The 26,518-nt window shown below is 34.8% G+C and overlaps 1 protein-coding gene across 1 annotated transcript; it reads left to right on the top strand.

Annotated features, from left to right (window-relative positions):
- The first annotated feature begins 206 nt into the window (after positions 1 to 206).
- Positions 207 to 12,360, top strand: LOC143226298 (uncharacterized). Its single transcript, XM_076457090.1, has 16 exons — positions 207 to 348; positions 2,172 to 2,372; positions 3,479 to 3,700; positions 4,137 to 4,349; positions 4,611 to 4,988; positions 5,386 to 5,790; positions 6,150 to 6,524; positions 6,682 to 7,038; positions 7,231 to 7,623; positions 8,145 to 8,522; positions 8,705 to 9,079; positions 9,677 to 10,054; positions 10,210 to 10,578; positions 10,799 to 10,990; positions 11,220 to 11,429; positions 11,999 to 12,360. The coding sequence occupies exons 1-16, from the start codon at positions 300 to 302 to the stop codon at positions 12,208 to 12,210; spliced, it is 4,707 nt and encodes a 1,568-aa protein (XP_076313205.1). The 5' UTR covers positions 207 to 299; the 3' UTR covers positions 12,211 to 12,360.
- The last annotated feature ends 14,158 nt before the right edge of the window (positions 12,361 to 26,518 follow it).

The raw sequence follows: 26,518 nt of genomic DNA, 5'->3' as shown, positions 1-26,518 counted from the left end.
GGTAAAATGTATAGTAGATTGATAGCTGAAGGTGATTAAAGTTGTTCCCAGATAATCAAGGCCACGTACCCTATCCAAATCCACCGAATCCGTTAGTACAAATACATTATATACAAAATTGACAATATTGTAAATATTAGTACGTCATTGGTGATACTTATCAATTTTCTGAAGATAAGATAATTTCCGAAAAAAAACACCTCATAAAAGTATATAAAGATTGTCTTAACGAGGCCTTCTTTACTCATGAATAATATTTCTCACACATTTCAAGTTTATAAAAAAACATAATAGTCATAATGAAGTTGGTGCTGCTTTTGGCAGTGTTCCTGGATTGCCACCTTCTTGGTAAGTTTTTATTACTATTACTTATCTATTTCTTTCATTCTCTAATAACAAAATGTTTATATATACATATACATTTTCAAAAGGCAATTCTAAAACTTTATGAATATTTTTCAGATTAAAATCCATTGAATTAACGAGGAAATAAACATTAGAATATATAATGATAAGTGTCCCCATCCGCCAGGGGGCACAGCGGCGTGTCTTGCAGACTTAAAGCGCTGGAAAAGAAACCGGGATTCGATACTAGTGATGGTTAGAGCACGATAACCCTTTGTACAACTTGAACTTAACTCTAAACAAACAAACAAAATAATATCTAATTTTATGAGATTTTTAATCCAGTAAAAGAGTTAATATAAAACGGCACGAAATAGACATATGACAAAAAATGATACAAAATGGGAAAACGTACGTCTTAAGATAATAAATGCAAAATAGGTATAGGTCTATCTTTAAGAATATTTATTACAGCACCTACCTCGATACGAGAGCTGTTCAAAAAATACGCGGACTGACGTCATAAAACAAAATGTACTTTATTTAGAAGTTACAGGTCTGGGACCCCTTCAAGGTACTCTCCTCCCCAACGCACACACTTATCCCAACGGTGTTTCCACTTGTTGAAACAGTCCTGGTACGCTTCTTTTGTAATGTCCTCCAGCTCCTTCGTCGCATTTGCCTTAATCTTGGGAATCGTCTCAAATCTTCTTCCTTTCAAGGGTCTTTTGAGTTTGGGGAACAAGAAAAAATCGCAAGGAGCAAGGTCAGGTGAGTAGGGGGGTGGGGAAGAACAGTGATCGAGTGTTTGGCCAAAAACTCACGAGTTTTGAGACACAAATTTCGCAGCAACGCGGTGCATCTTCAATTTTTCGGTCAAAATCTCGTAACAAGATCCAACTGATATCCCACACTCTTCAGCAAGCTCCCTGACAGTCAGACGTCGATTTGCCCGCACCAAGGTGTTGATTTTGTCGACGTGTGGGTCGTCAGTTGACGTGGAAGGACGTCCAGGACGCTCATCATCTTCAATAGACTGTCGACCATCCTTAAAACGTTCTTGCCATTTGAAATATGCCGTACGCTTTATAGCAACATCACCGTAAGCCGTGTTAAGCATAGCAAAAAGTTTCAGTCGCATATTTTCCAAGTTTAACACAAAGTTTCACAGCAAATCGTTGCTCCTTCAGGTCATTCATTCTGAAATCCGCTAAACGAAAAAATCGCACTTCACTTAAAACCGCGTAGCTAATACACAAATGAAGATATCTGCAATCGGGAAATGGCGTCGTAATCAGCTGATCTGTGCAAGCCTAGCGACACCAAGCGGATTCCCCTGGAATCAACTGGAACCGCGCAATTTAAACAGTCCGCGTATTTTTGAACAGCCCTCGTACATGTCTGTCCTTTATCGCTATTGAATTTATAGTGTTAACAAATGCGTAAATGTTTAATTTGACCAGCTACCTGTAAGTCTCTTATGTTAAAGATGCCAAACACTGAATTATCTCTAATTAATTAATTTTACAACAGATAAAGACATTGAACAAAAAAGAGGAAGTGTTTTTTATCAGTGACGTTATTATGTGGCGGTCAATTCCACTATTCGTTGGTAAAAAAGTAGCCCAAGAATTGGCGGTGGTTGATGATGACTAGCTGCGTTCCCTCTAGTCTTACACTGCTAAATTAGTGACGGCTAGCGCAGATAACTCTCGCGTAGGTTTGCGCAAAATTCGAAAAACAAACAAACTGTAATAAAACACAATTTTAACGTGGTTATACAAGTCTGAACTAAATACTTTATTCGGAAACACATTATATTTCAGGTACTCTCGCTAGCATTTTAGAGAAAGAGGTTGAGGACTTTGTCTGTCCTGAAGAGGATGGTTACTATGGAACTTTTGAATGCCACACCTACTACGACTGTAAGAATCGGAATAGAACAAGGAAAATATGTCCTTTGGGTCTTCACTTCAGCCGAATGACCAGAATGTGTGATTGGCCCGCCTTTTCAGGGTGCAAACAAGGTAACATTATTGAAAACTTCACAATAAATAGTACACATCTTTTTATTATACCAACTAATACTGCTTAAAAGTTACGACGTAGAGAACAAGAATATCGGCGATTCCTAGTATAGTTGGAGTGAACTTTCTTGACATTTCTTGAAACATAATATTTTGTCTTAACTCTTTCTTTCGCGATATTACTTTTACTACCTAATACACATTGTAAACATTTAAATATATGTGATAATAGAATTATCTTGAAATACTATGAAAAGAACTATTTAACCAACTAGACTTCAGAACCCAAGTATTAAATACATCAATAAACGTAAGAAAACAAAATAGTTAAACTTAACTAATGGTTTCATACTTAGAATAACAATTTTAACAGGCCCGACATGGCCAGGTGGGTTAAGGCATTCGACTCGGAATCTGAGGGTCGCGGGTTTGAATCCCAGTCACACCAACCATGCTCGCCCTTTCAGCCGTGGGGGCGTTATAATGTTACGGTTAATCCCACTATTCGCTGCTAAAAGAGTAGCCCAAGAGTTGGCGGTGATGAGTTGCTGCCTTCCCTCTAGTCTTACACGGCCAAATTAGGGACGGCTAGCCTAGATAGCCCTCGTGTAGCTTTGCGCGAAATTCAAACCAAACCAAAAATTTTAACCACTTTATATGTATGTGTGTTTTCTTATAGCAAAGCCACATCGGGCTATTTGCTAAGCTCACCGAGGGGATTCGAACCCCCTGATTTTAGGGTTGTAAATCCGTAGACTTACCGCTGGACTAGCGGGGGACTAACCACTTTGTGCACGTCTTATGTTGTCTCGTGCACGTAAGTTAATAACACATATTTTACTTTTTTTTTTATTGGGTATCTTTCTTAATGTTATTATGCTTCATCTTAAAACTAGTTTTATTTATATTTTAAACGTACAATAGATTTTTAAGTCCTTCATTTTTTAGCAAGTAAAACTCGGTATTAAAGAAATTCATTAAGGACAATTGTAACTGAATGAACACTGTTTTAAAAAATGACATAATAAGACAACAGTATAAATCATTACTCAACTTTTAAATATGTATATTTTATTTAAGCGATTCTCTTATGACTCTAATTCTAGGGTCCAAGCAGATTTTAAGAGCGCCAGAGTTTAATCTTGGACAGCCAACAAATGAAATCATCTGTCCAATTAAGGACTGTCACTGTTTGTATCCTGGCAAGACAGACTGCAGTTCATTTTATCGTTGTGTCAAGGGAACCGCCTATAAAGAGTGGTGTGGAAACGATTTGTATTTTGATGTCCGACTGGGAACTTGTAACGTTAAAGAGTATGTCAAATGTGGTAAGTTGTAACGTTAAAGAGTATGTCAAATGTGGTAAGTTGTAACGTTAAAGAGTATGTCAAATGTGGTAAGTTGGATGCTAATTTCGAACATCTCCTATCAAATACAATTTATTTAGATATTCGTTTTATGAACTTGTATAAGTGCATTGACCATATTAAGTTTTTATTGTCATCATAATTTTATCTAAATAATAGATATACTTAGCATATTTTACACCATAAAAAATAATCTTAAATGTATGTAAGTGCGAAAGTTAATTCCATATCTAACGTCTTCTTTCCGTGTAATAAGAATCTTTATAGTTGCAAATTACTAACTTATCATCTTTGATATACAATCGTTAAGATATTTTATTGTATCATAAGAACTTGTTTAGGGTTAACCAAAAATAAAAGAATTAAACGGAACTTGCAAATACTACTTTCGATTTAGAAATCAGTACCACAACCACAACAACTACAACTGCCAAACCAGAAATTGGTTGTTTTGAATGTCCTGAACCATATGGACTCTTCAAAGACCCCAACAATTGCAGAAGATTTTTCCACTGCTCTTATGGTATTCCATATCACAAATGGTGTCCTGCTAATCTTCACTTTAATGAACGTCTTAAGGTCTGTGACTGGCCACAGAACGCTTGCTGTGGTAAGTAGCCATTCTAATAATCACGGTTCTTTAGAAGATGAACTTAAATAATTATTTTCCAAATACATATTACACAATTTCTAACGGTCCTCGCTTGACTGAATACGCGACACCGATTTAAACCTAAAATCAAACATAAAATGCTTGTCCCAAACAATAGAGTAAAGTAACTAACATTCTCCACAAACTTGATGAATACATTTGTTCAGTAGGTTAATTTATTTTATTGAATCTTAAGTGGAATTTTTTAAACAAATTTAGAAAAAAATAGGCCCTGCCCTGAACCAACCCCAACACCCACACAACCCGAAGGCGTATGCGACTGTGAGTGCTGTTTTTTCCCGGATAATAATGACTGTTCTGCTTACACCTACTGTGAGGACGGAATCCTGTACAGAAAACGTTGTAGCGAAGGGCTTTACTTCAATCCAAGAATTGGAAATTGTGACTATAAAAAAAACGTTGAATGTGAGCTTGATCCTAAGTGTCCACAGCCCAATGGGAAGTTTCCTATTTCTGGTACCACCACCTATTACCTGATTTGTATCAATAAAATACCGAAAATAGAGAAATGTCCCGAAGGACTTAGCTTTGACCCCGTGACCATGTGCTGTACCTGGCCGGACCCCCCACGAAACAGTAAGTGATTTTTTTTCTTATAATTATCAACTACAACAGAACTAAAACAAGTATAGTTGTAAAATAATGAGAATGGAATTATATACCCATGAGCATGTGTCTTTCCTGTAATTAAACGGATTATATTACATTTGCTATTTACTTTTAATATGCATACAATTCGTCTAAATAAACTCTAATGAGCATATTAATAATAACTAAATCAAATATAAGCATATATTACAACAGAATATAAAAAGTAATGGTTGTATTCTAGACACTGCAATGAAAAAAAAAGCAATTTTACAATCGTTCTGAAGTACGTAACGTAAAACAAGAGACTCCTGATGAAGAAAGTATATTCTGTTGTAATTATATTTAAACAAGTTATATTTTACTTGTGTCCTATTTCGAATAGTTACAGTTCCAGGACTTATCACCTATCCATACAAGAAAGAATGTCCTTGTGATTGTTGTGCCATTCCTGATCCTAAAGATTGCACCAAGTTCACCCTGTGTATTAACGGTAATGCCATTAAACAAACCTGTGCAGATGGTCTTCGCTTTAACCCGAGAATCGAAAACTGTGACTATGCTAGAAACGTGGAATGTGACCCGCCTTGCGACAAGGACTGTGATGGAATAACAACTCCACCTCCCGGAATTCACTGTAAAAAACCATCAGGTCTCTTCCCTCATTCAACCAAATGTAACTTGTTCATTCACTGCTCCCACAATATCCCTTACGTGAAGAAATGTCCAAGTATTCTCCACTTTAACCCCACCCTCAGAGTCTGTGATTGGCCATGGAATGCCGGCTGTGGTAAGTGTAAAATAATAAAGAGAGTATCTTACATAAAGAGGTAAACTGACGTATAGCTTCAGAATAAGAGGAATTTCTAAAGTTTAATTCTATAATGATTAACAACCAAGACCTCAATAGTGTTCTAACTCATAGTGTTACTGGTATCAAGTTACAGATAAATGTCTCTTACAAAGCTATTGTATAGTCTTAATTTCAAAAGTCTAACAATTTTATTAACTAACAATACTTTACATTAACTACGAAGTCTGGTTTTCTACGTATTTATTACCTCAGTGAGTAATAATTAAAGAAATATTTTGATGAGTGCAAATCTGTTGGTCATTTATATTTGCCATTGATAACATTTTTATAATTAGGAAAACCTAGTGATGACATTGATCCTCCAGAGGGCGAGTGTGACTGTGAATGCTGCATTAAACCAGTACCAGGTGACTGTGCAGCCTTCATTAGATGTGAAAATCGTCAAAAGTATCATGGAAGATGTACAGGTGGACTTCTATTCAACCCTAAAATAGAAAACTGTGACTTTCCAGAGAACGTTGATTGTGACGATAAACCAGTTCTTGACTTTAAATGTGAATCTGAAGCTGGTCTCTTCTCTCACCCTCACGACTGTACCAAATTCATTCACTGTGTCCACTGGAAACCACACATCAAAGACTGTCCGTCAGGGCTACATTTCAACAAAGTTCTAAAAGTTTGTGATTGGCCAGAGAACGCTTGTTGCAATGGTAAGAAAATAATGAAGTTCGGAACCAGTTCCTGAATTGTTATCATAAATATCTTTTTAATATTACATTACATAATACATATTCCATAAATAGCGATGTATTTAAGATGTAGTTTCTTTGAAAAAAAAATAATAATACTGCCTTTTCTTGATTTTAGGACCATGTCCAACACCGATTCCGCCGACTGGAATATGTGACTTGTGTGAATGTTGTTTGATCCCAGACAAACTTGACTGTGCAGCATTCACACGATGTGAAAACGGAAATTCTTACAGTGAACGCTGTTCTCCAGGCCTTTTGTTTAACCCAAAGATTGAGAACTGCGATTACGAGAAGAACGTCGAATGCAACAAACCAGGAGTGTGTCCTGAACCAGTTGGTCTTTTTCCACATAAAGACTGCACTAAGTTCATTCACTGCGATCATGGAGTTCCTCATTTTAAGGACTGCTCAGCAGATTTGCACTTTAATCCAAAATTGAAGGTCTGTGATTGGTCCTATAGAGCTGGTTGTGGTAAGCTTGATTTTAGTACTTTATAAAAAATACGAATTATCTTCATTTTCACTTTTACCAGCTATTGATTGTATCAGTGCACCAATCATACGTATGTGTGTCTTTCAAACAACTTCTTCTGTACCATTATATGACTTGTCTAACACAATACCTTTTAGTTAACGAATTTGTTATATATATATTCTGCTTCAGGAGATCCTGTAACACCAATTCCACCCGACCCGAAGCCTTCTCCAGACTGTAGCATCTGCGACTGCTGCTTTATACCTGACAAAAATGACTGTACCAAGTTTTATCGTTGTGAATTTGGGAAATCTTATCATGGGCAATGCTCTTCTGGCCTTGTTTTCGATGAAGCTCAACAGACTTGTATTCACGCTAAAGATGGAAAATGCGGGAATAAAGATAGATTCATTTGTCTGTTGCCAAATGGAAAGTTTAAAAACAATGACGATTGTGGTTCGTACTGGGTGTGTAGTAACGGCTTCGCGTACTTGAAGAAATGCCCCGCCAATTTGCACTGGAGTGAAGCTCTGCAACGTTGTGAATGGCCATGCACTGCTCGATGTACCACAGGTTCAATAGGTACGGTACTAGTTAGTTAATAATTTAGACATTAAAAAAGGATTTTATTCATATGCTTTTAAATTTATGGGTTGTAAAACCTTAAGCGCACAAACAAACATTACTAAGTCTGTATTATGTGAAACAACTAAGAAACTTACTAGAGGTTAAAGTCAGTGTTTATTCTTCATACAATGTTTATCAAATTTATATGTAAAAACGGCTCTTTTGGGTTGAGAAATATTTTACGTAGAGAAGCGAACAACGTTTAGACCTTCTTCGGTCATCGTCAGGTTCAACAAATTTGTATTAACAGAAGGAAAGTAGACAAGAAATATATTGTAAATACACAACGCTATTAATCTTAGTTTGCGGATATTTTTCAGTTTCTTTTCAAGTGTAAAACATAATAATTTTATAAGGAATATTGCAGGAGGCCCTAAAATAAATTATTAGTAATTAAATAAAATTTCGGGTTTTAAAAAGATCAAAATAGAAATAGTATCTATTTTTCTACATCTAAATGTTCTCATTTTCAATAGTATGTCCTCCACCGACTTCAGTACCACCAACGAAGCGTCCAGAATGTGACTGTGATGGCTGTTTCACCCCTCATCCCACAGACTGTGCTTCTTACTATCGCTGTATAGATGGAATACGCGTTAAATACACGTGTTCTCCTGGCTTGTACTTCAACAGACACACCAAGAAATGTGATTACAAAGATAATGTTAGCTGTTACAACTTCAAGTGTCCGAGCAGAAACGGAATGTTCAAGAACGAAAATGACTGTGGATCCTTTTGGCATTGTTCCAACTATATTCCATACCTTAAGGATTGTCCAGCCAACCTACACTGGAGTGTAGAGAGACAAAGATGTGAATGGCCTTGTATCGCCAAGTGCGATCCTTCTGTTCCAAGTATGTATTTTGTTGTTGGTTTTATTTGCTTGTGCAGCGAATGTACCTTAATGCCATCATATGTCTTTACATGCAAGAGTGCTTTATTAAATGTTTTTAACAATACAAATTATTGAGAACAGAGCAAAAGCTCATGGTTGTTTTTAAGTGATGTATTTATTACAACTTTTTCTGTACCACAGCTTGTCCAACTGAACAGACATCAACGGTAACTAAGCCTGTTTGTGGGTGTGATGGGTGTATAACACCTCACCCGAGCATCTGTTCAGCATACTACCGATGTCGAAATGGTCAACGAGAACTACTACACTGCCCTTCTGGTCTTCACTTTAACAAGAATACCAAAGTCTGTGATCAACCAGAGAAGGTCCGTTGTTGGACGTTCATCTGTCCTCTTCCCAATGGGATGTACAAGAATGATGACGATTGTGGTAGTTTCTGGCACTGTTCTAATGGAATCTCAAACCTTAAAGATTGTCCAGCAGGCTTACATTGGAGCGTTTCCTTAAACAGATGTGAATGGCCATGTCTTGCCAAGTGTGACCCCACCGTACCACGTGAGTATATGAAATATCCTGTAGAACTGAAATATGGTTCTTGTAAGTCAGTTACTGGGGTTATTCAATATAATATTACCTCTTTATAATTATTTTTCCAGACTACTTTTAGGTTCTACTGTTATGTGCACTGTAATATGCACAGAGATTGTATGTAAGGTACCCTTTACAGGAATCAAACTCTACATTTTAGCATTAGATACTTTCACTTCTAACGCTGAACCCCCTAGAAAATACCGTTTAATGAAGTAAACCAGAATTTAAAAAGTTTTACTTTGAATATCCTGTTATTAATAATTATTATAAAAATAATGTCATTCTAAGCCAGTAACGTATTCAGTTCAGGATTAACAAATAGTACATTTCTGTTTTTATTAATAGTTGTTCTTTTTAACTTTCAAAAATGTAATTGAAAATGAATAAACTACACATACGCATGTTTCAAATGTTCCTAAATGAAAATGAATACAAATGAATAATTTTCATTCAGTGACCAAATTCATAACTTTATGTTTACTCTACGAATATTATAAAATAGCAATAAAATAAAAATAAATTATTATGATCATCACCTAATGAATAATGTTTTCCCTTTAGCTTGTCCTACAGAATCTACTAGCATCCAGACCACCCAAAATCCATGTGGATGTAGTGGTTGTGTAACACCTCATCCCACTGACTGTTCTGCCTATTACCGATGTCAAAATGGACGTCGAGAACTGCTCTATTGCCCTCCTGGTCTCTACTTTAACAAAAACACCAAAGTCTGTGATCGCCCAGAGAACGTTCGTTGCTGGAAAATCAGCTGTCCAAGAAATGACGGAATGTTTAAAAACGAATTTGACTGTGGAAGCTTCTGGCACTGTTCGAATGGAATTGCCTACCTGAAAGATTGTCCTGCTGACCTCCATTGGAGTGTAGAGAGAGAAAGGTGTGAGTGGCCTTGTATCGCGAAGTGTGATCCTTCTGTTCCAAGTAAGTTTTCACTAATATGTTCATATATAGTAAAAAAAAAATGTTTTATTTACCTTCAAGTTTCTATTATCATGCTAACTAAATATTGAAGTGTTCGTAAGTGTTCCGTCTTTTTCGTCACTTAAATTGTATCTTTACCAATTTTTCCTCCTCAGCCTGCAAACCAACCACCACATTAAAACCAATAGATCCTTGGTGTCCATGTTCAATGTGTGTCTCCGAAGATCCATTCGATTGTCGAGCATACTTTAAGTGTAACAATGGAATCAGAGAGAAGAAGTTCTGTCCAACTGGTCTCTTTTTCAATAAGAACACTAAGGTATGTGATCACCTGAGGCATGTTGATTGTCCAGACATTGGAGATCCATCCATCTGTGAAAAGCCTAACGGCAGGTTTATCTTCCCCGGGGACTGTAATAAATATGTGGAATGTATCAGTGGCATTGCCTACATCAAGAAATGTCCATCAGGCCAGACGTTTGACAAATCCAGACAGATCTGTGTACCTGGTGACAACGGTTGTGGTAATTATGTAGTTAATATTGTACAAACAAGTTTTCAATCTGTTCTTTGTAATAGAATGATCTTTTGTTGTCACATTTTATTCAGTTTGTTTCTTCATTTAACTTTAAATATGATTTAATATAAATGAAGTAATAAGTTTACTTTATAGATTAATCTGCAACTGATATTTCCTGAAACAATATCTCAACAGTATTTATCTTGTTTCTCTTTAAATCGAAGGGAAATGGATTAGAGATCCAGTCTGCACCACTTTAGACGGCCTCTTTCCTAAGAAAGATGACTGTACTAAGTTTTACCACTGTTCTAATGGTATCGCCTATCTGAAGGACTGTCCTGCATCTCTCCACTTTAACCCTCTTCTCAAAGTCTGTGACTGGCCAAGAAATGTTCCAAGTTGTGGAGCTGACCCAGGTAAAGCTCAATAACAAATTTCAAACCTTTAGATTTTCTCCGTTTTATACAAACACTTTAATAAGAACCACATTTGAAAATACTTGGCTCAGTTTCTAGATAAAATAAACATAAAAGTAAAAGTAATTCCTGTTTTATCAAGTAAATTATTACCAGTAAGCTAAATCAGCAGTTTGATACAAAAGTCAGAATAACAACCACAATACTTAGATGAATGATTAATCTGAAGTTCCAGATCCTGACCCAAGTTGTATCGTTAACCCCGAGATTAAATGTCCATCCTGCGCATGCCGAGTGGCTGATCTTCATGACTGCGGAACCTTCTACGAATGTACAACTGAGGGTAAAGCCTGTAGAAAGACTTGTCCAATTGGTCTCAAATTTAACCCTGTTAAGATGGTGTGCGACTTACCTGAAAACTGTGACTGTACCTTAACAGGTAAAAAAACAAATATTTTGTTCTTTCAGTTTTACTGAATGTGATGATCATATTTAGTATCATAGAAATACTTACAATGAGACTACTTACATTTCAATAACTTCCAGTCAATATACATTTAACTTTTCTCTTCTCAGATGAATTAATCCATAGATATTTGATTAAGCTTATTGCGAGGAAAATTTAGATCTCTGGTGATTGATTCATGACCTACATACTCTTAGTCAGTTTGATGGGTATAAATGACTTAATTATATTTAAAATTAATTTTCGTTCTGATCCATATAATTTATTTACAAGTTTAACTTGTGTTATTGGAATAATACTCATTCTTTCGTGTTAGTTAGTATTTTTATAAACTCATGTTTCCAGGAAATATCTGTATTAACAACGTACATTTCAAAAATAATAGAAATATACAATTATTAACCCATTATGATAAATATATATATATATATATTTTTACTTTATTTTAGAATATACTAGTTAGTGTTTCTATGATACCTTCAATCTTTCTCATGTTTACAATGATGCGTTACCGTCCAAATATTCTTTTGTTTTAATTCCAGCTTCCGGTACAAAACAGCAAGAAGAAAACAACAGAAAAGATAGCGACATATGCAGGAGCAAAACCAGTGGACTTCGTCGAATTCCATCTGACTGCTCAAAATTTGTTGAATGTGGTCCAGACGGAGCGGGAAAAGAACAAGCCTGTCCTCAAGGGCTGTATTTCAACGAAAGTATCCAAAGTTGCGACTACAAGGAAAATGTCATATGTTAACTATGTTTATAATGAACATGAAAGTTTGATTTGCCCGCTCTTGTAAATTAACTAACAGAATACTTATTTAATTGTTTTCAAAATTAATATGTGGAAGTGAAACTTTACTCTTCTTTAAAAAATAAAGTATCAGCAAGCATTTAAAGACTACTGGTTGTGTTATATTTTAATTTTGATTTCTAGCTTACAAGATGAAGGAAGAAATGTATTTATAACACATAAGCATTAGTTAGTTTTGAACAATGTAAAGTATAGTATAATTAAAACATATATCTCATAAATTAGAAACAATTTACAAATGTCTCAAAGTTTTTATCTTCAAAGTTGAATCGTGTTTATAAAAATTCATACATTTTGTTTTGAATTTCGCGCAAAGCTACACAAGAGATCTCTGCACTAATCGTCCCTAATCTACCACTGAAAGGATAGAGGGAAGGCTAATAGTCATCACTATGTCCTTTCCAATGATCCCTGGCATGGCCAGGTGATTAAGGCGCTCGATTTGTAACCTGAGGGTCGCGGGTTCGAATATCCCCGTCTCACCAAACATGCTCGCCCTTTCAACCGTGGGGCGTTATAATGTGACGTTCAATCACACTATTCGTTGGTAAAAGAGTAGCCCAAGAGTTGGCGATGGATGGTGATAACTAGCTGCCTTTCTATACAGTCTTACACTGCTAAATTAGATACGGCTAACCCAGATAACCCTTGTGTAGCTTTGCGCGAAATTAAAAAAGAAACAAACAAATATTTTCAATGAATAGTGGAAGTGGCGTAACATTATAACGTTTCCACGGCTGAAGAAGCGAGCATGTTTGGTTGGGGGGAATTCTAATCCGCAACCCTCAGATTGCGAGTCAAGAGCCCTGACCATTCTGGTCATTCTGGGCCCTATTCACGCCACAAAACGTGAACTAAATTGTAAAACTTACATGAATAATATCTCGATGGTTTTATTTGTTATGATTCCCTGAATATCTGTTTGTATGTGTGTGTTTTCTTACAGCAAAGTCACATCGGACTATCTGCGGAGTCCACCTACGGGAATCGAATCCCTAATTTTAGCGTTGTAAATTCGTAGACTTACCACTGTACCAGCGGAGGACCTTGAACAACTCTTTCTAACTCTATATCAGTACGACCTATCTCTTCCATATGATACAGTAGTTACAAAGTCCGATATTTTTATTATTCAATTTATGAAGATACTTAAATCTTTGACTGTTAATTATGTATTTATCATTATTTCTATATGGTTAATAATTTTACTACCAGGTGTCAGTTCTTGTGATAGTTGTTACCTAGACATTTGGTTCTAAGCGACATTCCACAGATAATCTAAATTGTATTACTTCTTTTGTCAACAGTCAAGTTTTGTACTTTTTGGCAAATTTAATTTTTTCAAAACTTGAAGATCAGAGTAAAAGTTTTTTTCATATTCTTGTTTGTTTGTTTGTTTTGAATTTCGCCCAAAGCTACTCGATGGCTACCTGCGCTAGCCGTCCCTAATTTAACAGTGTAAGACTAGAGGGAAGACAGCTAATCATCACCACCCACCGCCAACTCTTGGGCTACTCTTTTACCAATAAATAGTGGGATTGACCATCATATTATAACGCCTCCACGGCTGAAAAGGCGAGCATGTTTGGTGCGACCGGGATTCGAACCCGCGACCCTCACATTACGAGTCAAACACCTTAACCCACCTGGCCATGTCAGGCCTTTTCAACTTCTACACAACCAAATATTCCATTTTCGTTGAGTCGTCTTGATACTGTAGATCTGGAAAATTTTCTGTCGTTTGATACATGGTCGATAATATCATGCTTGAAATCAATGGCAGTCCTCCTTTTGTCCCTAAGGCTACATAAACATAGATACTCATCATCAGTATAATTGCGTTTAGGTGTTCTGTCTCTTCCTTACTCTTTTCAAATCTACCTAATTTGGTCTCACGAACTAGGGTGTAATTGACAGTATTTGGGGACCATTTTAAGTCTACAGTAATTTGTCGGAGAATCCAACCAGCATCACGTGAAGTTTTTATGCGAATTCTCTGCTCTACTGACAATTATCTATGCATTTTTTGGGCAACAAAACTTGATATATAGTATGTTAAATACTGTTGATTGTCAAAGTGTATTAAATTTATTTCTTCTAACATATACCTGTACCGCATGCTAGCTATTTGGTTTCTTCTTTCCATATAGTTAAAACACTGCATGTGGTACCATGACAGTTATTTCAGACCCTAATGTTGGTTCAAAATTTTCATTCAAGCACAACCCTTATGGCATAAGTAAGTGGGAACACTAAAGAATGATTTACAACACTTTACTTTTATTTATTATTAATTAATCTGTATTAATGAACTTTGATAATTATTTCTATATATATATACAAGTTTCTAAGCCTTAGTTAGCACAGCAATTTACCTTTTGCACTTTTCAGCCCCCCTCCAGTGGCACAGCGGCATGTCTGTGGAATTACTACGCTATAAACCAGGTTTCAATACCCTTGGTGGGTGAGCACATATAACCCATTGTGTAGCTTTGTGCTTAATTTCCAAACAAACAAACAAACTAAACTTTACAGTAGAGGGTTCTGCGATTCTTTTTAAGTCATAGAAATATTCTGAAATGAATGTCGTATCGAACTCATTATTATAATAAAAATTTATTTTAATGTTAGATATTTCAAAACAGGGTATGAACAAAGATTCAGAGCATTCATTAGTTACATTCTGAAGATGTTTTGTTTTTAAAAACTTAAGCACTACTTTAACATCGTTAGTGTAATTAATTATTAACTGGAACAGCAACTAGACTTAGTAGAATATAAAGGAATAGTCCTAGTACGTGCTGGATATGAAGTTTTGCTTTTTAAACCAAAAAGTTTTGAAATACACTAAAGCACATATTTCGATGGAAATAAATTATATATGTCAAATATTAAGAACAAAAATAATAGACAAGATAATACATTGAAAGATTTATAAGATAAAATAATAAAACTAAAAGATTCAGTTAAAACAGTATGGTTAATTATTAAATGCAAAGTATAAAAACAAGTTTGAAATAGAGCAATGTGTTTATAATCCTCTAAAACTACCAGATAAATAACAATGAGATCACTATCTTAAGAGAACAATTAAAATTATCTTTAGCCATATGGATCAATATTTTTAATTATATAGATAGATATCTGTAAATGAGAGTGAATATCCTATGTTGAACTACGATGAAGAATATGATTGAAGTTGAAACTAGAAATTTTGAAATGGATGAAAAAGGAAATTATTTCCTGAATTTCAAAACAAAATAAAATAAGATTAATAACTTCAGTAACTTCTCAATTTCACCTTAGGTTAGATTACTAAAAGTGGATGACAGAGAAAAAACTAGATTTCCTGTGGCAGAATCATATGTTAAAACTAGGTATGAGGACGTTACTGGTGTGAATAATTAATTTTACATTTAAAAGATATGGGATATAGCAAAACAAAAACATTACAAGAATATCTAGTTTTTATGTTAGTGTACTTTCACACATGGTAGTGGAAATATACTTTAATAAAACATACATCAACAGTTGGAGCGCCTGTCATCTGCCCACAGGATGTTGCTACACGTCATAGTGCCAGAGATTATTGCGTTATAAGAGTGAGGTGGCATCATAGTTCCATGTAGTGGCACTGGAGGACGAGTTTCTGTTTGTTTGTTTTATTCTTTGTTTTTTTCAATTTCGCACAAATCTACATGAGGGCTATCTGCGCTAGCCGTCCCTAATTTAAAAGTGCAAGACTAGAGGGAAGGCAAAAATGTATTATCAGTGTATACGTTTAATACCTATGCCAGCCGTCTTGAAAATACATTTTTACTTTAAGTGGGTTTCTCGTCATCACGGGGGGGGGGGAGGTAGTTATTTATCACCACCCACTTCTAACTCTTGGACTACTCTTTTACCAACGAATAGCGGGATTAATCATCACTTTATAATGCCCCCACGGCTGAAGGAGTGAGCATATTTGGTGTGGCGGGGATTCGAATCTACGATTACAAATAGAGCTCGTTAACTTGGGCATACGGGCCTAGGGTGAGTTTCTAGGAGACGAAGGCTGTTACCTAGGTTCTTTAGGCGAACGGTATTACTAAGGTTTTAAAGGCAGACAATGTTACACCACTTGTTGCTGAGGCTATGTTGTTAAAGAACAGATTACTAAGGACAGTGTTTATATATATATGCGGATAGTCTTGCTAAGAATAGTGTTTCTATAGGCATATTGTATTACTAAATGTATTGTTGTGTGTTTTACAAGAGCGGTTGGTACTTTTATAGGAAGAAAATGTTATTATAGTTTAAAAGAACCGTATACAGATTTTCACTTGTTCTCAACTTATGTTTCAATTTTCATTTATATATTTAATTGTGTTGCATGTATTACAAACAATGTTAGTATATCCACTTCGTTAAGTTTATTTTTATAGTTTTTCATTAAATATATAAAACCTTGGCAACACTCTCCATTTTATAATACTTGTATAAGGGTTAAATATTCGGATGGTATTACTTGGAATATTATGTTACTAAAGTTAGTACTACTATAGAATATGGTGTTTTACAAGCACTTTCTTTGCTCTGTGATTAAAATAAATTATAAAAGTAAGATTACTTATTATTCATCAGCTATTAAAGTGATATTTTCATATTTACCCCTCAGAATTTATTGTAATTATTTGAATTTTTCAAACACTGATAATTCATGAAATCATTATTTAATAATAAATACATATCTACTGGAGCGTTATGACTCAAAGATATCAAAGTTGGTATCAACAAAAGAAGATTCCAAGCGCTTCAGGTTAGACAGGTTTGCGTAAAAAGTAGTCACCCACTGGTACAGTCTACGGATTTACAACGCTAAAATCAGGGATTCGATTCCCCTTGGTGGACTCAGCAGATAGCCTAATGAAGCTTTGCTATAAGAGAAACACACGCTCAAAAAAAAGTAAATTATGTTTTATGACGTCAAAAAAATATACTCGAAGTTTGTTGTTTTTTAAGAAACATGACGTTACTTGATGCTACTTACTTGTGTACAAACACTTGAAAAAACTACCTTTTATTCTAGTCTTCTATAATCATTGGAATTACCAGATATAAATATTAATTGTCAAATGTTAATTGATTTGAAAAGTATGATGTCCAGCGACGCGACAGAGACACGAGCCTTGGACCTGCCAATGAATAACTTTGCTGTTAACCTTTAGGCCCAGTTCAACCCGGATGATTTAATCCCAATAAATCCCAATTTTTAAATTTCATACAAGAGTTTGTTTGATAAGCACAAAACTACACATCAGGGTATCTCTTGATTTTTAGTGTTATAAGCCCTCAAAATTAACGCTTTGCCACCTTTGGCTCATATAACAGTTTGATATATTTGAAAAATAAAAATTACATTGCCAAATTAATCTCACAAATTATTTATCAGCTGTAACTTCTTTGCTTCATCGTTTAGGATAAACTGCTGTTAATGAACACTCTTTCACCTGAATTTATGTTAGGTTTCACTCTACTACGAGAATATTTGGACTGTGTGTGTGTGTGTGTATTGTTGTTTTTTTTATCATAAGAGCACCAAATACTTAAGCTTTTAACGTCATTGCGAAAGTGACAAACAAAACATTGCATTTCACGGGAAGTATTATTGAAAATGTGAAACAAAGAAATGAAGTAACTTCTGAAACAAATAAAAAACAATATGTTCAAATATACCTGATTATATACCATAATATGATTATAATCATTACTTTTCTTTCTGTTTCTGGTAGATTTGATCATTTGTTCAAACAAGAGCATTTTGAAAGATCACTATTTAGTTACTGAAACAATATTCGATATTTTCAAACTGTTCGACACGTGATGTTACATATCAAATAAAATCTCAAAGATTAGGCATAGCTGTCGTAATTCAACCTGCTAACATTTGGCGGAGAGACTAGTCTACAGCACTCATTACCTATACGATTATTCTTAACCGTATTACAGGAACATATATTACAGTTACATCACTCCATATTTCAAAATGTAAAGAATTTTACCAGTATATTGTAACCCGAACCATGCATGTTATGAAGAGGAGTCACTATCGGCCAAAAGGAAAAGAAAATTATCTTAATTTTCACTCTAAAATTAGTTTACATCTTCACCCATAGATGGCAAGGCTATACGATATTTCATTAACGTATAGATAAAGCAGACCCTTTGTGTTCACTACATTTGGTATTCTGCAAATATCACAAAAACTCATGATTAACTTTAAGGAATTGCAAGTCATGATATATTTTGTTATCACAAGTCTGAGAAATGTAATTTACATAGCAGTAGCTCCCGCACAAACATCAAAAGAGCTCTTTAAGACGGTGTTTTTCAAATGCTCGGTAACGAACACTCAACTTCACCTATTCTTTATAATCAACGTGTTTGAGAAGTATTCAATGCGAATTTTTATGATTACTCTTTGGTAATTTTAAAAGAGTATTTTTTGAGCTATCCTCTTATCAATGCTGTCTGTGAATGACAGAAATGTGTGCTTCTAAACATATAATATTCAATCGAAACAGCTTAGTTATATTAAGAATTCTACCCACGAAAGATTACCTCAGCTTCACGTCCAATAAGATTCTTGAAATGTTCCAAACCCTCTCTCTAGGTAAAATAATAGCTTGTTTGAACTTAAGTACAAGTTATATTATTGTAGGATAAGACTACAATGTATCTGAATGGTGTTTTTATTTTGCACAGCAATTTTACATCATTTATCATTGGCTGAGCTATTTGATTGCTCATGTCATTTGTCAAAATTTAAACTAATAGTGATTTAATTCTAATTTTATATTTTGTTACTATTGCATATATTATATGCAATTACCAAAGCCTTATTTTGATCTGTTTTAACGTATGTGTTAAGTTTCCTAATAATTTTTAAATAAATTCATGGTGCTGACTACGAATTAAAAGGGAACCATCTCGACATCTCTGAGGTTTTTCAGATATTCAAGATGGCGTCCATAATGGCTGCCAAAACTGAAAATGGTAACATGTCACCTTCTAGAAATTACGGAGTAAATATGTTAGTGCCTATATCTAAATCTACAAGGCCTAAGAACTCGGATGTGATATTAAAGGTACAATACTATTTATGATATAAATAAAAATGGTATTTTCACTATAAAATGACTATCTGGGATGTCTTGAATCCACATGACCGGCATTAACTGTTGGATGAAGGATTGGATGGGTATCTTTGATTGAAGCTGCCCAATCCACAAAAAAGAAACTTGTATTTTTATACGAAGTAGTATAGTATACATAATGCAAGAGCAGAGATAAATTACAATAGTGAACGCGTTATGAAGAAAAAAAGAATAAATACGTTTTCATATATTTAGTTGCTCTGTGCAGGATTGATCAACAGTCAGAGCAACAATTTTCCACATTATATATATATATATAAATGGCTGGTATAGGTTGAGATATAGGAGCGAACAACGTTTTTACGTATATATTTTTCTCTACAAGTGTGTTTTCTCATCATCACGGATTATAATTTTCCACATTATACTATAGGCTAATACTCACGCTATCCTGTGATTCGAGAAACTATCAATATATATATATATATATATGGTTTGGTTTAAATTTCGCGCAAAGCTACGCGAGGGCTACCTCGGTTTGTTGAAAGTAGCAATAAGTGAATGTAAGTTATAGTTTGTAACGAGTATAGTTTATCACTGTATACGCTTTACGCAAACTGCATTGTCCTTGTTCTGAATAAATAAATTTCTTTGTCCTCTATGGCTTAGTGTCTTTATCAGGTTCAGTCAAAGACATCTATATAACTCTTCATCCTTTAGCTAATGTGAGACATCTAGGTTCAAGACTTCCTCAGCAGTCATTTTAGTTGTTAAAATACAATTTTATTTATTTGTTATATAATAAACAGCATTGTACCCTTATGTAACACTTAAGTTCTTAGACCCTATAAATCTAATTTCTACTTTATCAGTTTTGAAAGCTGAAACGTTGATTTTCTTTCAAATTTACGTATGTCCTACATTAGAATATAACTAATAATACATTTAATAAAGCGTTTTACTAACGCTAACCATCATTCTAACAAAACCACATACCCAAATCAGATGATGTGATACGTAATAATAACACAAACTGATAAACATTTTTATTCTATAAATTTTGTTGATAAAGTAAATATACAAAATTCTTTAAAGGTTTATATTTGTTTTTCCCGATTTAATATATTTACTAAAATAATCCTTTTACTTTCGACTTCTGTTACGAATTTGCAAAATGAAATGGCCAATAAACAAAGAACTAACGCCTGTTAAAAGTAGACCAGAGGATTAGTTTAAAAAAACTAACAAACGAACATGCGCACAGCTATCAGATTACCATCAAGCGTTCATCGTCTGTATCGACTCAAGACATTAGAATAGTAGCAAGGGCGCTTGTACTATTAAAGTTGCTAGGTTAACAGATGCAATGAGACTTAAACACACCTTCCACGAGTAAGCTTTGGGTTAATTCTAATATCCATACACATTTTTCCTTGGTGTTCCAATTGTAATTATTTTCGCTACAGAAAGTGATTAAAAAGTACAATGCTACATTACCTGTTGTGTAAACTGATACGTAGGATATATTTTTTCTGAACTCATTATGAACAAACACTTTATCCTGTCGTAATATCATCATTTTACGACTTATTACAAATAGCGATTTAATCTAGATATTCATCGTCGCTGTATCTCAATAGCTTCATACAAATTGGTTTTACAAAGGTCTTTTAAGGTTTATCACTATGTCCAAAACCCTATACATATATATATGCTGGTTTGTTTTGAATTTCACGCAAAGCTACTCGAGGGCTATCTGCGCTAGTCGTTTAATTTAGCAGTGTAAGACTGAATGGAAGACAACTAGTTATCACCACCTACCGCCAACTCTTGAGTTACTCTTTTACCAATGAATAGTGGGATTGCCCATTACATTATAACGCTCCCACGGCTGAAAGATCGAGCATGTTTGGTGTGACGGGGATTCGAACCCGCGACTTATATATATATGCATATCTTGCTAAATAATCTGAAGTGACATACTACATCTTTTTTGGGTCGCTAAAATTATCAGTACATTTGTGACACATTTATTGAAAGAGACTCAATCAAAAGGAAATATATTGCTGTTTTAGCCGTTTTGATTTGTATTCAAATCATTTAAATCAATTATCTCTTTAGTTGTTATCTTCTAATAACGTCATTTTGAACTTTGTCGTAAAGAATATTTCTGTATTTGAATATCTAATTAAAAGTCTTTAAAACTGCTTACTTAGATTTGACGGCCACTTTTATAACACACTTATGATCCAAGAGTACGGAGCACGATTTTTCGAATCGTGAACCCTCAAATTAACAGCCCGGCATGATACATATTAAGTCACGTCCAGTCGTCAACTTTATGAAAAAAAAATGTAAAATTCCATACCATGAAAAGTACATTATTACTGTTTAGTAAATATCACTGACCAACTCCTCAAGATTTAAAATGAGAAAATTTAATTATAAATAATTGAAAGTGATATATCCTTGATACGTAGTTTCACCAAATATAAATGACTTTAAAAACAATGTAGGTTTTTTTCAGAAATATAAACTGTACATTCAACACCATAAACTACTAGTTTTTTCCCTTATATAAATTCACATTATTTTGTAAAATTATACACAGATATAACATTTTATTTTATCTTCTACGTTTACCTCAGAAACAAATTAGAAGTAATTAAAGAGCTTGCACAATACTATAATTTTTCTCAATAATCCGATAGAGCTAATTTGTTTATTTGTTATTAAATACAAAGCTTTACAAAGGGCTATCTGTACTCTATCCATAACGAGTATCAAAACCCGGTTTCTAGAGGTATAAGTCTGCAGACATACCACTGTGCCACCTGGGTGCAGAGAAACTATGACCCTGGAACAGCGGTAAGTCTTCAGATTTTCAACGCGAAAATCAGGGATTCGATTCCTTTCGGTGAACACAGCAGATAGCCTGATGTAGCTGTATTATAAAGAAAACACACGCAAGCATTATTGTCGACACATGATAAACAACATGCTTTTTTTTTTTTTTTCAGCGACCATAGAAAGTTAAACCAAGTTATAAACGTGCATTTGAATAAAACTTTCAACATAATGTTTGGTGTATGTTTCATGGCCAACAGAAGTGTTCAGAACCGTGATAAAGACATTCTTGAATCATTAAAAATGCACAGTGCTTTTTACAAGATCGGAATGGGGGGATAATAAATACTTTATTGGAGCCCCATCTCTTAACCTAGTGTAAAATAAGTACAATTAAATTATTACCACATGTGCCGATTATAAAATACAATGCTCATTCAAACAATATACCCAAGAGATAATACATAGGTAACAAATTCTTGTTCTGATGCATAGTTTTCTCCTTTGTAGAAAACAGGTAAAGAGTTGTAATATAATATACTGTAGGAGTTGTTAACAATATACCAATAGTAAAGTATATCTACTTCATTAGTCTATTCCATTAGAGTGCCCCAAGAGTTGGGAGTAGGTGCTGTTGATATAGTCTATCGGTTCAAAATTAGGTATGATAAAAAAACATTATTCATTGTTGTTATTTATCTGTAAAATTAAGTTACAGATGAACAAACAGTAATGTTTTAAAAAGATCAATACATTTAACTTTTTACAGAAGCTAAGAGGAAATATTATTCGAACGTTTCTATACCAAATCAAAGTTCACGAGCTAAACTATATCTTTCAACTTTTCGGATATAGTTATATCTTACTGGCATACAAACTTCCACATTTTACCCGTGTAAAGTGCTTCTCTTATATTAAACGCTTTCAAAGCACGTGTTTCCACTCCAAAAATAAGTCACTTGTTCAGACATCCGGCAATTTAGAACGTGCTGCTCGATCCAAGGGTGAGCGGTAATAGCACTAATTTGTCTTATACGTTCTGCGTCAGTAGTTCAAATAAATACAATTTAAGTTTAGAATGAATTAGTATTAAAATTCGCAAAGTGTAGTGATATATTCTAAAATTCCAATTTCTACACGTAAGCGTGACTAAATATGTGACTTTAGAAAATGCCAAACTGAAAAACAAAATGCGCATTAGCCGTATTTTCTTCCTCTTACTCCATCAAAAAATTAAACAATAAATGTTTATTGATTATTATACTGATGTCGATATTTTTAAATTAAAAACACAAAATAATTAAAATGTAATAAAATAGGATTTTGCTCCTAAATTAGCAAACAATAACTAAATTTATCTATTTAAATTGTTAATTAATGACGTTTCGAACTAAACTTTAATTAAACTTTAAACGTCTTCATCATTATTAAAATGTCTTTTAAGCTTTGTGAGTTTAAAACCACAAACATCATTAATATGATAAATTACTGAATTGAAAAACGGGTATAGAAATACATTTGGATTATTGTTCAGTCCTCGGAAGGAGGAGAGGCAAAGAACACCGTGAATGATTCCCTGACTCGGGCGGATTTACCTGGTGATGCTCATTTCTTCTCTAATTAACCGTCCCTGATTTTGCAGTGAAAAAACCAGAGGTACCGCAGTTAATCAACACCACCTACTGGCAATTCTTGGTCTACTGTTTTACCAATGAACAGTAGAACTGACAGTCTTTCAACACGCTCACTGCTGAAAGTCTAAGTATATTCGGCCACAAGGATTCGATTCCACAGACTATGAACCAAGCGCCCTAGCTGATAGCCCATGCCAGGGCTGACAAGTGATATTCTGTTACATTTTAGATGATTCTTGGACTTGACAAATGTCAAAATCTGTACTTTTTTTTAGCAGTAACACCCCTAGGTTAAAAATAAATATTTTAAAGTTTACTGATTACAGATTATTCATTACACATTAAATTATACTACGTAACAAAATGTTTACTTTTCTCTTGTTCCTGGGCAGAATGTGTTATTTCCCAATTGCTTATGCCTAAAGTAACTGGAAAGGACCTATTTTTCTCTTCAAACTTTGCTTTTGTGACATGGGAGCGTATAACGAAAACATGATGGGAGACTATATTTGGGGGCTGATACGTGAAAGTGATTTACATTACGGTCGAAAATCTCGAAAAATTACTCACTTCTAAACATTTTAGTTCAGTTTTGTACAGCCGTAGTACAAATACATGTAAATCTTGATTCATATGTTGTTTTATTCAGACCTTATGTAAATGAAAATGTGCAAATTTGCCCGTTTTTGCATAGAAAATAGATTAATTTCTAAATTTCATTATCCAGGTCATAAAAGCAAAGTTTGAAGGGAACAATGGCTATTTTCTGTACTTTTACAACATAAGCAATTAAGAAATAACACAGTACTATCCAGAAACAAAATTTATGTTGCATAGTGTTATAGTTGGAGAAATTGAAATTACGACCTACGTCTGATATACTGGCTGAAAAGAAATATTTTGAGCGTACCACTCAAACTAACTAAATTGGACCTCCCTACCTTTTCATACAAAATCACCCTGACCATTCACCAAAGTAAATCATGTTTTAAATATAGTTAGTTAGTTAGTTAGTTAGCACCATTAGATTCCATCTAGGAACATAAGGCCGCAATCGCTTGCGGATTCTTCAACAAGTATTTAAGTGAGTAGGTTGTTAGCCCACTGCACCGAGCCGTCCCTAATTTAGTAGTGTAAGACTAGAGTATTTGTTTGTTTGTTTGTTTGTTTTGGAATTTCGCACAAAACTACTCGAGGGCTATCTGTGGTAGCCGTCCCTAATTTAGCAGTGTAAGACTAGAGGGAAGGCAGCTAGTCATCACCACCCACCGCCAACTCTTGGGCTTCTCTTTTACCAACGAATAGTGGGATTGACCGTCACTTTATAACGCCCCCACGGCTGGGAGGGCGAGCATGTTTGGCGCGACTCGGGCGCGAACCCGCGACCCTCAGATTACGAAGCGCACGCCTTAACGCGCTAGGCCATAAGACTAGAGGGAAGGCAGCTAGTCATCACCACCCACCACCAACTCTTGGGCTACTCTTTTACCAACGAATAGTGGGATTGACCGTCAATTATAACGCCCCCACGGGTGGGAGGGCGAGCATGTTTGGCGCAACGCTGGCGCGAACCCGCGACCCTCGGATTACGATTACGACATATGATTACATCATATAAAGCTTTTGATGAGGTGATAATGAATACTGTAGTGATATGTAATGTATAAAATTGTGTAAAGTTAGGTTATTTGTGTTTTTATCATTGCATACACCTCCCACATGTTTTAAGTTCATAAACAGGTCAAAAGAACGTGTACATCAACTTGTGATAAACAAAAAAGGATTTATGTTACATTACATTTTAAATTCGAAGCCATATACAATATTTTTGAACTGTTTTTCTTAATATTTTCACCGTCACAGAAGTTAAATCAAGTTTCAATCTTAAAAATTGCTTATCTAAATCTCATTAATGTTAACATTAAAGATGATAAAATACTTTGGCACATCAAATGCTTTCACTTACCGGGCGGCCCGGCATGTTCAGGTGGTTAAGGCACTTGACTCGTAATCTGAGATTCGCGAGTTCGAACACCCGTCGCACCAAACATGCTCGTTCTTTCAGCCGGGGGTGTTATATATGTGACGGTCAATCCCACTATTCGTTGATAAAAGTGTAGCCCAAGAGTTGGCGGTGGGTGATGATGACTAGCTGCCTTTCCTCTAGTCTTACACTGCTAAATTAGGGAAGGCCAGCGCAGATAGCCTTCGTGTAGCTTTGCGCGAAATTCAAAGCAAACACTTGCAGGGCGTAGATGTTATTAAAGTACCTTCTTGTCAAATCATCAATATGTAGGACACGTAATACACTCTACATCCTTCAATTGAAAAGGTTTGAAGTGCCTAAATACTTCACTACCCCTGCGTTACATTCTCCAAGCAGAAATGTTTCACGCGCCTAAATGATCGAATTCTCCTGTGTTAAAAACGTTTGATGTTATTATAAGTTCTTCTACTGCTGTTTTACCATCTGGTGGAGGTTTATCTTTTGAAACTGACAAAAGAAAGTGAAGTTATTATAATAACCAGCCTTTCTTCACGGTAGGGTGAGAAAACACCACATTTGTATAAACCTACTTAGTATATCGAACTTGTTCGCACTTATTCCACTAACTATTAAAACGTTTC

This window comes from Tachypleus tridentatus, chromosome 1, assembly GCF_004210375.1.
Source record: "Tachypleus tridentatus isolate NWPU-2018 chromosome 1, ASM421037v1, whole genome shotgun sequence".
Lineage (NCBI taxonomy): Eukaryota > Metazoa > Arthropoda > Merostomata > Xiphosura > Limulidae > Tachypleus > Tachypleus tridentatus.
This window is presented reverse-complemented; position numbering and strand designations above follow the sequence as displayed.

What these genes read in the sequence shown, in the direction of transcription:
- LOC143226298 (XM_076457090.1), top strand. Translation starts at nt 300, where the DNA reads ATGAAGTTGGTGCTGCTTTTGGCAGTGTTCCTGGATTGCCACCTTCTT. An exon ending in CTTTTCAGGGTGCAAACAAG is followed by an intron (nt 2,373 to 3,478) that starts GTAACATTATTG and finishes CTCTAATTCTAG; the next exon opens with GGTCCAAGCAGATTTTAAGA. An exon ending in AGAGAACGCTTGTTGCAATG is followed by an intron (nt 6,525 to 6,681) that starts GTAAGAAAATAA and finishes TCTTGATTTTAG; the next exon opens with GACCATGTCCAACACCGATT.